The sequence below is a fragment of the Populus trichocarpa genome, chromosome 5 (genome assembly GCF_000002775.5).
Source record: "Populus trichocarpa isolate Nisqually-1 chromosome 5, P.trichocarpa_v4.1, whole genome shotgun sequence".
Lineage (NCBI taxonomy): Eukaryota > Viridiplantae > Streptophyta > Magnoliopsida > Malpighiales > Salicaceae > Populus > Populus trichocarpa.
In genome coordinates, this window is record NC_037289.2 from 4,333,299 (window position 1) to 4,347,101 (window position 13,803).

The window sequence follows — 13,803 nt, forward strand, 5'->3', positions numbered from 1 at the left end:
TAATCTTACCACACATTTTGAGTTATAGTATTAATACATTTACCCGTGCTCCGCAATAAATCAATATTATTTTTTTAAATATAAAAAAATTATTAAAAATATAGATAATGTTTTAAGCTTTTGGATCTAACAACCATACCAGATTTAAGAATTTTAGATATGTGAAATAACAGTTATACTACACCCAAAAAATTTAGATCTAGATCTAAACGATTATATCAGACCCAACAACTTTTCAAATAAAAAATAAAAAATACCAACAGAATGATTTCCTATGATCTTTTTAACATTTACAGCGTGGTTTATAGTATAAATCCTTTATATATACAATATCAACAGAATGATTTCCCGACACTTGGTGAACCTCTTAACATCTACCTACCGTGTGCTCCACAGTGTTTGCAGTTTGCACTGTTATAGTATAATAAAATTATCACCACTGATATCTACAGTGTGGTGGCATGGTGCAGAAGGGCAAGTTTCAGGCATCTTCTTTTCAGCGGCTTCTTTGATTACAAAAAATAAGTTTGAAAAAAAAGAAACATCTTTTTCCTTATTTATTCTTACAATCTCAGAGACCAGAGTTTTCGTGTGCAGAACAATAAGGTACTTTCTGTCCAGTAGCTTGTTTGTTTTCTCAAAGTTTGAGGACAGTGACGCTCCAAGAATCCAGGTACATGATGCTTGAACAAATAGCAAAGGAACATCATATACAACAAAGCAAATAATAAAGGTTAAGCTTTTTCATCCTCAAGGGACAACACCAGCCAACCCAAACAAGTGTTTCAGAGTAAGAAGAACAGAAGGAATCTCGGCTGCACTTCCATACAAATAATGAAGTCCTGCAGAAGATATTTTTAGCACCACTATGTGATGCAAGAAAGCAAAGACACTCGTCTTCGGGTACAGCTTATAATTGAAGAGAGGCTTTACTGTCCATATTCACCCCTAATATTCAGGTGGGAGTTTTGCTATATGCTAAATCATTTTCTAAACTACATTAAGCAATGACCAAGGATTGGAGACAAAACCAGTCCATACACGGTAAAATAACTTTTTAGCCTAGGCGGAGGCAAACCTCTTGCACAAAACCTCTCTTCCAAGACCTCACCAGTGGATTGAACCAAGAAAAGAATCTGAAAAGATGAACCAATACAAGCCCTTGTACATTGAAAAGTTGGCACAAAATGAGATATACTTGCACATTGCTTTCCACTGGTCTATGGTTAGTGGAAGCTTGATGTGCGGCTCCATCTCCCTTGCAAGTAATCTTCTATTGAGACACCTTGCTCGGTGCTGCTAATAGAAAGGGAATCATCCTCTAAATCTAGTAATGCAAGATTAAGATGGGATTGGATATTGCTAGGAAATGTTTCCCCGTCCATGGCATCATGTTCTTCTGATGCACAAACTTGATGCCTTGCCCAATTCTTGACTTCCTCATCCCCTTGGAGGAGCTTCAGAACCTGTAGTCAAACGAAATATTCATGACCACATATTCAATTCATAGAAAGGAGAAAAGGAAATTACAATCAAAGCATTCGGTGAAATTTAACTTACAAGGCTCATTTGTGGTCTCCATTTAGGTGAACGTCTGAGGCAAAGGGTTGCAGCTAATACCATTCTTTCGATGTGATCATCATCATATTCACTACCTAGACGCGGAAGCAATTGGGAAACTTTACCACCCTCAAGAATTGGCTTCGCCTGGAAGCCAGCATCATGCAATAATTAATTACAAAATATAACATCAAGGGCTAATATTAACAAACTGTGAAATAGATTCCTCGGAGAAGGACAGCTACAGATCCTGAGGTTTCTTTAGAAAACCAAAAACAGAAAATACAAAATCATGCATTCAGTTTATCCAATAAGAATCATGTAACTTATAGGAACGAATTATAAATTCATCCCCAACCAACTTGAGAATTCCTGACTTGTTCAACATAAACATATCCATATTGAAAACACAATCTTCTTTGCATTTTCTTTGTGCGCACATTGTCCTGACTTGTTGGTATGGCAATGGATTTTCAAATAGTCCTTTTCTCCCCCATTCATATTAAGAAAAACAAAAACCGTCTCATTACTAGATACTCTTCAGTTCTGATTAAACAAGTATATGAGGGACCTTACCCACATGACAAGGCTCTCCTGGCCTTTTGGATGTTCACTGTTAATTGGCTTTCTACCGGAAAGAAGCTCGAGGAGCACAACTCCAAATGCAAATACATCAACTTTATCACTTACTTTGCCATGCATGAAATACTCTGGAGCCAAGTAGCTGCCACAAAGGGAATACATAAGATATTCAAACTCTAAAATAACTTTGAAAATAGGTACAAAAGATGACTTGCTGATCAAATACTCACCCAAAGGTTCCTGCAACATCAGTGCATGTTGTATGGCAAGAAGTAGAAGCCCAGCAAGCCAGTCCAAAATCTGACAGCTGAAAAGACAAATCAAATTATAGTAAACATAATAAACTGCCAAGAATGAAAGAAAACCTCAAATAAAACCACTGAAAAAGCTTAAGAATACAGCACCTGTGGCTCAAAATCATCTGATAAAAGTATGTTTGAAGATTTTACATCCTTGTGGATCACAGGCTGATCACAGCAATTATGTAAGTAATCAAGTGCCTCTGCTACACCCACAGCCACCTTGTATCTCTCTTGCCAACCAAGCGTGTTCACATCTTTCCTATTACCTAGTCAGGAAGTAGCAATCATGAGTTAAGGGTCACTTCAATGGAGAAAAATGAAATAATCTCATCCGATCCCAAGCAGAGAAAACTTGTACCATGTAGATTCTCTTCCAGGCTTCCTCTTGATAAAAGGTCATAAACCAAGAGTAATTTGTTTTGCTCAAAACAGAATCCAAATAGAGAGATTATGTTCTTGTGATGTAAAGTTGTAATTATCTCAATTTCCGCAATAAACTCTTTTAATACATCTTCAGATGGCTTTAAGATTTTCACTGCCAATTCCTTTCCGTCAGGAAGGCAACCTTTGTAAACATGACTGCTACCACCCTTGCCTATCATATTCTCTGAAAGTTAAAAGTTACAGAACAAGTTAGGGGAGGAAAGACAGAATGTGCTCAAGTCAAAATTAGTGAAGGGAAATTTGGATAAAAAATGAACCAGGAATGAAGTTTGAGGTGGCCATTGCAAGTTCCTCATAGCTGAATAATCTACATGATGATGAGTATCTCTCGCGTAGATTTTTCAACTCTTCCGGGATGCCATTCAAGTCATGGCATGGTGAAATGGGAGTCCAAGCAACCTCAGGCCCCACTGGCACGATTGCATAATTCTCGACTTCTAAATTGGAGTTCTGATCTGCATCTGCTAGTGAAATATTCTGTTTTTGATCTGGATGTACCACAGATGAAGAATTTCGGGTGGGTATCCTAAATACCCATTTAACCACAGACAGCCTTTTCACATGAGCTTTCTCCGAGTGCTGCTGCTTAGGGAAAAGTACCCGGCGAAGAAATGACCAGCCCTGTTTTGACTCCAATGCTTCACTCACATTGGAATCTGAATCCGACGGTGTCTTACTCGTTTGAATTGGTACCAAAGCCCATGAGTTATCATCATTGCCATCCCAACATGACTCCTCCAATACGTGTGTTCCAGAATCATCCGGCAATAGCAATGGCGGAGTACGATTTAGAGAATTCTCATTCTGAGATTTTTGTGAGCATTTTCGACTTTCTTGGTTCAATTTCTCTGCCACCAAAAAATCATTTGCGTCAGTTTCTCAAGAGGGAAAAACTAAGCAAACAAGAACCATTATTTTACTAGAGCACAAGAAAACAAAACTAAGAATTCTCATATGAGCATCATTCTCATTATTGAAACAAATCAAGAACATGAAAACTCCAAAAGACTAAACAATTAAAACCTTGTAAAGGATCATTACTTGCAACTGTTGCTTCTCTCTGGAACAAAATTTTGCCACTCCTAACTGCGTAGACAGAACAACCTTTCGACAATTTTTTAGCACAATACTTTGCTGTTGAGGTTGAAGAGTTGAGCTTCTGACGTGTCTTGGAAGTTCCCACAATCAGCTTAGCAACATTACTTGCTTTTGCTTCCTTTACCAGAGTTTTCCTCACCGATTCACCTCTACACACTTTTAGCTTCAAATCTACCTGAAAAAACACCTCACCCAATTCAATAATCATCCTCTCAATCTCAACAGTAAATATATAATAAAAAAACCCTCCATTTTCCTTGGTGAAAATCAGAATTTCCACCAACGTTCCAAAATTCAACAACAAAAAACATAATTTTCCTCAATTTTCTTGGAAACCAAGCAGGAAAACATCCCATTCCCAAAACATTAAAATTGAGAGAGAAAAATGCTAATTTTGGAAACAAAAGTGAAGGTATGGAACCTGCTTTAAGTTGCAAAAACCTTCATAGACAGCCAACAATGAATCAAATATCTTCACTAATGACAAAACTGATCCAGTCCCTGCCACACATTCTACACCACAACCACCAAAAACCATACAAAAAGATCAACATTTGACAAGAAATAAAAAGAACTCATCAAAGAGAAACACCCAAGGTAGAGACCTTTACCACTGTTACCATTACCAGTTCCAGAATCAAGAACATGAAGCGCAATTACACGGTCACCAGGCTGTGCCATTTTCACAAGTGACCATGTCAAAAGTTCTCTACTTTGTCCATCAAGTTTCACTCCCACCACCAACACTACACCTTCATCACCACCACCGTCGTCTCCACATCCACCGGGGACAGTTTTGTCAGTGCCCATGACAAAGATTCCCACTTTTACTCACTAAAAAATTATTGCTATGGCTTCTCTGTGTGTGTGTCTCTCTCTCTTTCTCTCTCTGTATGGAAATCAGAAAATGAAAATGATCGTGGGCGTCATGTATCTTCTTTCTTATAAAGACTTTTATTATTTTTAACGGTCTGTAAGGGATGTTATTCTGTGCTTCTTAGTGCATGCTTATCAACTCTGTTTTGCAGCCTCAGCCGTTGGATGGAACAAATGGCTTTTTAATGGCTATGATGCTTGTAATCATTGGGATATTCTCGAATCAATTTATTAACTGTATGCTTATATGAAAAATTTTATTTTTGACTTGAACTGTGAGAGAGAGAGATATGAAAAAAAAATTATATATTTTGTTTTCTATGAGATGGATGTGGATGTGACTTTTTCTATCTTGTTTTTTTTACATGTTTATCTTTTCTAACATTATAAATATTAGTAGTTATAAATTGAGTATTACCATAGTTTATATTATATTTTATTTTTATGGATTTTATTAGGGTGGAATTTAATTGTGATAAAAAATAGAGATTTTTTTATTATAAAAGTTTTTTTGTAAGGATATTGATAGATAAATATATTTTATATAGATTGCATTTGCTTAAAGAACCTATGAATAGAAAGGTTAAAACTAAGATGATAACCCAATATGTATAAGCTTGATAGAATATCAAGCTCAGACGATGTCGGTCTACTTTTATTTCAGGCCTAACATATTTAGATTCAGTCATGCACTAGGCCCAAGAGCACATATATCTGGCAAGGCGTCAAACTCAACTCTCTTATGCTCGGCTACATGCTGAGCCCAGACGCATGTAGGTCTGACAAGATATCAGACCCAACTTTCTTGAGCTCGACTATACACGGAGCCCAAACGCTTGAAGATCTGGCAAGGTGCCACACTCAACTTTCTTGGATTCAGCTACTCGCCAAGGCCATGCACTTGTGGGTCTGATAAGGTGTCAAACTCAACTCCCTTCGACTCAGCTAACAACGATCATGCTCAGTAAAAGATACGAGGAGATTAGGTGCTAGGCCCAAGCTCAAACAATACGTGAGAATGAGCACTAGCCACGACCCTTAGGTCCAAAGGGTGTTGGAGGTTGGCACCGAGCGCAGGGAGTTGGGCACTAGAAAATGCCCGAGACTGGGCCCAGGCCACAACACCTCAGCCCTAGAGGTGTAGGGCGGGGTGTCGTATAATGCCCAAGACTAGCTCAGGCTGCAACGCCTAGGCCTAAAGGGCGTCAAGTGTTGGGCCCATAACACAAGCCCGGGGCCAACCAATGCACTAGATTGGGCATAGGGGCGATGCCGAGGCCCTAAGAATGTCGGGCGTGGTGAGTCGGGCACACCGAATGGCTTGGCGAGAGGCCTACACATGCATATATTGTAAACATGGGTTCGGACTAGTAAAAAATTATTAAAAAATACCAAGAAATCCTGTTACATCACATGATAGAAAAAAAAAATATTTGAATTTTTCAAATTTGGATTACATCTATTGGAATTTGCTCCATTGTTCATTGAAAATGAGTCTAAGCCAGCATGAATTAACATGGAAACATATCACACTACCAGACTCCATTATAGAATATCCAAAACCATTAATCAAAGTCAATTTCTTTCATCTAGTAAAAAAATAATAATCACCAATCATTTTTAATAAATGGAAACAATCATGATGAGTGAGGATAGTCGAAAAATGACAATACAGATCTAACCACGAGATTTAAACCTTTAAACACATAAACTGATATGAATTAAAAGTATGGAGGGAAAAAAAAGCTGCCGCCAGAAGAGGCTCTCATGGCAATTAAAAAGTTGCTTTTATGGAAGGTTGGGTTTTTTTTTTTTAGATTTCTTTTTTGTTTTAAAGATAAAATATAAGAGATTTTAGAGAGTATATTTAGGAGGTGTCTGATAATGAGTTTTATTATTTTTTTTTTAAAATTAATATTTTTAGTATTTTTGAATCGTTTTGATGTATTAGTATAAAAAATAATAATCTAAAAACACTAAAAATATTATTTTAATATTTTTTAAATAAAAAATACTTTTAAAAACAGCTATTATTACATTTTAACGAGTAGACTTAATCATGTTTTGTTTGATTTATTCTGTCATAATGTTATGATGTTTGTGAAATTAAACACGTCAAATTATTTGATGCATTAAGTAGAAAGGAGGGTCATTATGCGTAGGCAGCTAGCTAGCTATAATTAAGGCACTTCAAAATTCTAAAAGGATGGAGTGGACTGTGAATTCAAGGAAAGGATCGCACAATATTTACAATACAACCATCAAAATTGCTTGCTTGATAAGGCTTCCATGTTAACCATTTCTTTTCTGTTTTTTTTATTTTTTTACATTTTAAAAATATTTTAAAAAAAATTAAATTTTTTTTATTTACTTTAAACTAATATTTTTTAGTATTTTTTTGTTATACTAGTATCAAAAATTATTTTTAAAAAATAAAAAATATTATTTTAATATATTTTAAAATAAAAAATATTTTAAAAAACAATTACGCTCGTCCGCTGCTCCTTTTCTTATTATTTCTAGCGAATTGATTTTTTTTTTTTCATCAGCAAGCTCTTGTCCATGCAATTGTACGAACCATTCTAGTCCTTTTGCTGACGGGAGAAATTAATTTTATACAATAAATTATCCCTGAAATCAATCAAGATTTGACCATTAATTCAAGAAAATTGAAGAGGGGCATGCATGCAATAAAATGTATTTCGTCACTAAAGAGTATTTATAATTAAAAGAGTACATGTGGTTGTCGATCAAGATGAGACCCATAATACTCTCTTGTTCTTGAATTTATATTAAAAAAAGGATTGGTTTTTTTTTTTTTAATTTGGAGGGTTCCCTGCGTAATAAATGTGGTTTATGCTGGATGCTTGTCACTTTCTGGTAATTTATTTAGGGTTTGTTTCAAAGTTTGTAATTATTATTTTTTAAAGTAATTTTTATTTAGAAATATATTAATATAATGTTGTTTTTTTTTTTTTTTGCTAGTGTTTTTGACACTAGCTAGCAAATTAAAACAATTAAAAAACAAAAAAAAAATAATTTTAGCAAACATCCATATGGGAAAAAGAGATGTTATTCATATGGATTGCAAAATGTTAATTAATATATTGTTAATAATTAAATTGACACTCTTGAATATATCCTAAGGCAAAACAAGTGGAATCAGCAATACGAAGGAGGAGAGGATATGCTCTGATACACTCCCAAAGGAGCCATCTTCTTTTGACCACTACGTACAAGATAAAACAACACTCTTCTTCTTCAACGGTGGAAACATGAGTGGCTCTGCCTTGAAATAATAATCAATGAAGTAGCTCGATCTACAGTTGATATTATTCAGTCAAACGGAATATTTATTTATTTATTTTAAGCAAAAGGAGAAAGAAGCAGTGCCGTGGTGTGTTAAGGAAAAAAAAACGGGAAGAAATGTGGTCTCGTCATGCATTGACTGACCTAACAGGCAACAGACTGGCTGGGAGAAGAGAGCTTCAACGTGCAAGAAGAATAAACCTAATAACCATAGACTACGTTTCGGTGGCAAGAGTTTATTAAATGGCTGTTTGTTTTTGTGGTTGTTTTTACGTTTAAAGCCAACCATGAAAAATAAATATTTGGGATCCCAACAATTCCTACGTTAAAAACACAGGCTCACCATTGTGCTGTTTTCAGGATAAAGAGCTCAATTGTTTACTTATTTAAAAATATATTAAACTAATATTTTTTTATTTTTTAAAATTTATTTTTTATATCAAAAAATACTTTTAAAACACAAAAATAAACAGGATTTATTTCATAATTTGTTGCATTTATAGCGTTTTAATTAAACTTTAATTAATTTAATTATTTGTATTTTTTTGTCATTCCATTAAACATTTTTATATAAAAACCCAAAACTTTTATGGAATTTTTCTATCTCATTTTCAACTGGACATTTCAAGACGTTGTTGAATTTCTTAAATACAGTTGAAAGTGTCCATGAAAATACAAATCATTTTTCATTGTCGTGGTTATGATCTTGACTGCTACTTAATAGACTAATAACATGTTTCCTATTGTGATCCAGCACCGTGCTTTTAAATTTTTTAAAAAAATTTAGTTTTAAATTAATTTTTTAATGTTTTTGGATCGTTTTGATATGTTAATATTAAAAACGAGTTTTAAAAAATTAAAAAATATATAATTTTGATATATTTTTAATTAAAAAACACTTTAAATTTAAAAAAAAATATTTACTACATTCTTAAACAGGCTTTAAATCTAGAAATTTTATGTTAAGAATTCTCTCTCTTGTTAAAAAACTATTTTTAAATTTTTTTTTATGTTCATCTTCCTTATATACTGTAAGTATCTATAATTATAATTTGAGCAGTACCATTATAACTAATTCTATTTAGTCATGGTCACAGTAGACAACTCAAAATTACTAATAACTCAAGCTGGAAAGGTTGGAAAGATGATAATCATACCTCGTTATAACTCTCATATCATATATATCTTCAGTGTTTATTATGTTTCAGCCCGAAGAAAAAATTATTATCAATAGCACATTAATTAACATCAACATGCCACTATATATGTCTCATGAATTGGTCTACATGATGTTAAAATGTAATCTTAATATATTATAACAGAATTATAATTAAAGGGGCTAAGAATGGAGTCAATGATCTACTTAATGTCGGCAGAGATTACAGATGTAAACAAAATAAGAAAGAAAATTAATCCATACTGTCTCTCTGTTCTGTGGATCGACCTAATGCTCCAATTCTGAACATGGAAGAGGCTGTCGAACAAAATATGGAAGAAACTCTATTGTAAGTGACTTCCTTGTGTTTTATGGACCTGAAGCTGCAAAAGTGTTGGTTGCTATGCAGTAGAAGAGTAATTAGGTCAACAGAAGTCTGGTACTAAACAAAACCAAATGAAAGAAATGGCTACTGTTCTTAAAGATAAAGGTCTTAATGAAAGCAATTTAGAAAATGCTTATAAGAGGGATGATAATAAAGTTCAAGTCGAAGTTTGATTCTTTTGTGAATGAGATGAAGGTAAATGGAGAGAATATACAGGAAAGGTATGCAAATCTCCTGGAGAAATTATTCGAAATCAGCGTGAACAGAATTCCATAGCAGTCTTCAAACCAGAAAAAATGGAAGATGGTGGTTTGGGAGAGAATCTGGACAAGTAAGTTACAGTTTACGTGGAGGATGAAAGTTCTAAGAGAAACCTTTTACCCTCCAGGCCTTCATGGTGTGACTGTTGCTAAAAATGTTGGAGTGGAAGATCCAGTTACCAATTCCAAATATTGTTTAAGAAGACCACAAAACGAAGCAAGATAATATAGACGAACACATTCTCCATATGCTTGGATAGGATTTGTCCCTTGTGATAATTTAATGTTATGAAATCATTTTTGAGTTTTGAAAAAAGTGAAAAATGAGCGAAGCAGCCTCTTTTCTAAGGTCATCAATGATACACGGGTGTCCCTTGAGGCCCCATGGGGTGTTCTCTGTGAAGTTGAACAATGGCTCTTCGGTGTGGATAACACAAGTAAGACTTAATTTTCTCGAGTTATCTAAAATCTTATCGAAATCTACAATGGTTTGAAGCCACCACAAATTAATCCATTCGCTTCATCACAGAAATAAAGGACAAAAGGAAATCTATCCCTTTGTTTTTTGGCACATATCTGAATTAGTACAGCTTCGCAAATGATTTGAAGTCACTCAAAGCACATTGACTTTACTGCTGCTACCAGATTTGAGCGCCAGGTTAGGATTTTACGGGACTGTTCAAGAGATTTATGAGAAAATATGAGATTTGAACCTCGATAATCATGAGAGAAGCACACCTCCTCCTCCTTGAGCATGAACATTAAGCGGACTCTCCTTAAATTATAGTCAGCCCTAGTTGATAATTCGTAGTCTTACGAGCACAGCAGCAAGCCACAGAAGAAGGGGCATTGGTGCAGTGACTTCAGTACTGGGGATGCTGAGTGAAGCCTAACGTCACTTTGCTACGGCCACCACCGTCCGCTGCCCATGAATTACGGCATGGTGGTGTCCATGACTTCAACTCTTCCATGTGCCTTCGCTTTTCATTTTCTCTACAAGTACTTGGTGGGTGGGCCTTTCCAGCCAGTAGCCAGCACTTATTTTTGGGTATACAAATAGTAAAATACCGCAAGTGTTGGAGACAGTCTTCCACTTTATTAGCCTTGTATTTGTGGGTTACGTATATAAAATCTAGAAGATCAGTGGCAGGTAGGATTACAAGTGCCGGTACCTGTGCTATGCTGATATGATGTGGGAAGTCAACTAAAACTTGAAAAAAAAAAACATGTTGGGGTTATTAATTTCTTTTTTTTTTTTGTTGGTGATGGAAATTAAATATTAAATATGTAAGTATTTAAAGCTTGATTAGTGTGTTTAATAAAACTAATACACTATGACATGTGTTAATAAAGAAAAAAATCATTAATGATAAACAAAACTTTTTAGAAAAAATTGTGATGCGTGGATTTCAATAGAAAAAAAAAAGGTTATATTTTCCGACTTTGCAACTTTGCTTGTGTGGGATAAAATTTGAGACTAATTTTAAGAGCCATCTAAGAATTAGAGACCAAAGAAAAAATTTATCAAAGAATTAGGGATCAAATTAAAAAAATTAACTGATCAGGGACCAAACCGAAAAAACAACTTGCCCGTGCAATAATGAGGCCCCACCAAATTAAAAAAAATGGTTGTCAGGGAAAAAAACAATTAGCGCATGCAATGCTGAAGCCCCGCCATACTCAAGCGGCGCTTGGGGCTTTGTCGGTGCCTAGCTCAAGGCCTTGTTGGGCAGCACTGGAACCGTTGCGGCCAGACCTGTCTTCCAGGGCAGTGCATGTCGCGATGAGTCGCCGTATTGGCTCAAGTTGCCCTTCTTCTTCTTTTTTCCTTCTCCTTTCCTCCCTTTTCTCTCCCCCTCGGCATGCGTGCAATACCTGTAAGAAAAAATTGTGCTCGTCCACAATAACTGTGAGCTGGCTTGTAAGGTTTAACCTACTGAAAATCTCTAATTTTTAGTAGGGATTTAATGATGAAAAAATCTGGAACCACTTTTAATGATGAAATTAATGGTGCCCATTGTGATCCTCTTTATTATTATTATTATTATTATTATTATGGCTCGCTCAATTTAGATGTCAATATCAAAAAGCTTACGTGGTCCACCCTTGCAACAAGTAGGAAATTAATCTTCTTTTTCAAGCGTAACAGGACACCTCAATTTCAGGTGTTTTTTTTGTCCTTCTGCTCCAAAAGACAGCTTATCTTGTCTCGAGGAAGCTGGGACAGAGTAAAAAACAAGATGGAGCAAACAACTTGGTTGGATCCAATGATTTGCTCATTTTATTGATAAAGGGCTTCGCCTGTTCTAATGATTAATGTTCTACCAGAGGAAAATAATATAAATAAAAAGGAGCAAAGCATTCAAGCATGGAGTTATCATTGCGCGAATCCAAGATTAGATGGAACATGCGCTGGATCCATTACAAGCAAAGAAGAGGATCAATAAAGGCCTTCCTGTGGCTTGGAATTACGGGAATGCTTTGGATAAAATAAATTGGATTTCTTTTATTTTATTTTATTTTTTTAGTGTAAAAAATAGTGGAATAGTAGTGCTGCTCAAGTCATTGTCAAACAAGGGAGACAAGCATATCTACATGTACCGATTGCTCCATTTAGAACAAGTGACCAGCCACGTCACAAAATTAACTAAAATTTAGTTGTAAGTAAATTTACTGGGAGAGAGTGAGATTGAAAGACGAGAAATTAAAGTAAAAAACATGCCAGGAATGAGTGACTTTAAAAAGTTGGGGTAAAATATTATTGTAATACTTATACTTTATAAATTATAGATATTCGATCTTTTTAGCTTTTAAAATTAAAAAAAAAATTTGATCTTAATCTTCAATTTCCTTATTCTTATGTCCCTGATATAAGGGAGACGAAAGAAAGTCATCGAAATCCAGCATTAAAGAAAGGATTTCTATTGACACCGATTTTGACCAACAAAATATTTTAAATTGGTGTTTTTGTTTTGATGAGGGGAGCTCGCATTAGAGGGTTTTTTTAACCTTAAAAAATCCAAGAAAAATATATATGATCTTGGTAATTTTTTTTATTTCGAGTTGATTTCAGGTTTTGAAATAACTTTTTAGGTTTTTAGAGGCCATAAACTGATTTATCAAGTTGGCTATGATATTTTGTAGGTGTTTAGGATAAAAAAAATATTGAAATTTTGTTTTTTAGGTTGAAAAAATCATCAACCCTATTTTTCTGACTACCACTATGCCCCAAAACTAGGCAATAAAGACGACATTAATATTTATATTAATACTTCTTCTCTCTTTTATTTTTTTTAGAGAGACTCTTTTAAATGACAATTATTTTTTTATTATTTTACGTGCATTTGATTTTTCAAGAAGTTTTTTTGATTCATCTATATTTTTTTTTAACCTTTTGTATAGATAAATTTTATTTTTAAAATAAAAAATATTTATTTTCAGATAATATTTCTATTATGTATAGTCTTGCATAATATTTTTTTTACCTTTTATTTTATTCAATCAATTTAATATATGTATATTTCTATTATCGTTTAATTGAATAAAAAAATTATATTAATAAAAAAATTTAGAAAACATAACTAGGTAAATACCCGGTATTACAAGATTAAATATCTTAATCTACATTTGTCTCTCTATTTTTTTATTTTTAGCTATCATTTATAGCTTTTTTTTCATTAATTAATATGTATAGTTCTCAATTTATTTAATTATATATATATACATAAAATTTTTGAATTTCACTTTAAAAAAATTAATAATAAAAACATGTCAAAAAACTTGTGTATATAATTTTTGTTTCGGAAAAAATATTTAACCCGTGCGGGTCAA

The 13,803-nt window shown here is 34.1% G+C and overlaps 1 protein-coding gene across 5 annotated transcripts; it reads right to left on the reverse strand.

Moving 5' to 3' along the window:
• Positions 1-668: 668 nt before the first annotated feature.
• LOC7479155 (protein kinase STUNTED) lies at positions 669-4,903 on the reverse strand. 5 transcript variants are annotated; one of them, XM_024600490.2, is made up of 10 exons: positions 4,613-4,903; positions 4,408-4,499; positions 3,912-4,161; positions 3,146-3,736; positions 2,803-3,051; positions 2,547-2,710; positions 2,373-2,449; positions 2,137-2,284; positions 1,561-1,707; positions 669-1,466 (listed from the first exon to the last, which is right to left on the reverse strand). In XM_024600490.2, exons 1-10 carry the CDS (start codon positions 4,794-4,796, stop codon positions 1,227-1,229), a joined length of 2,142 nt encoding a protein of 713 aa, XP_024456258.2. In that variant the 5' UTR covers positions 4,797-4,903; the 3' UTR covers positions 669-1,226. The 5 variants fall into 5 exon arrangements, with proteins under 5 accessions (XP_024456258.2, XP_052309337.1, XP_024456256.2 ...); XM_052453377.1 differs by having other exon boundaries at positions 3,930-4,161; positions 4,598-4,903; XM_024600488.2 differs by having other exon boundaries at positions 4,598-4,903.
• Between the last annotated feature and the right edge of the window lie 8,900 nt (positions 4,904-13,803).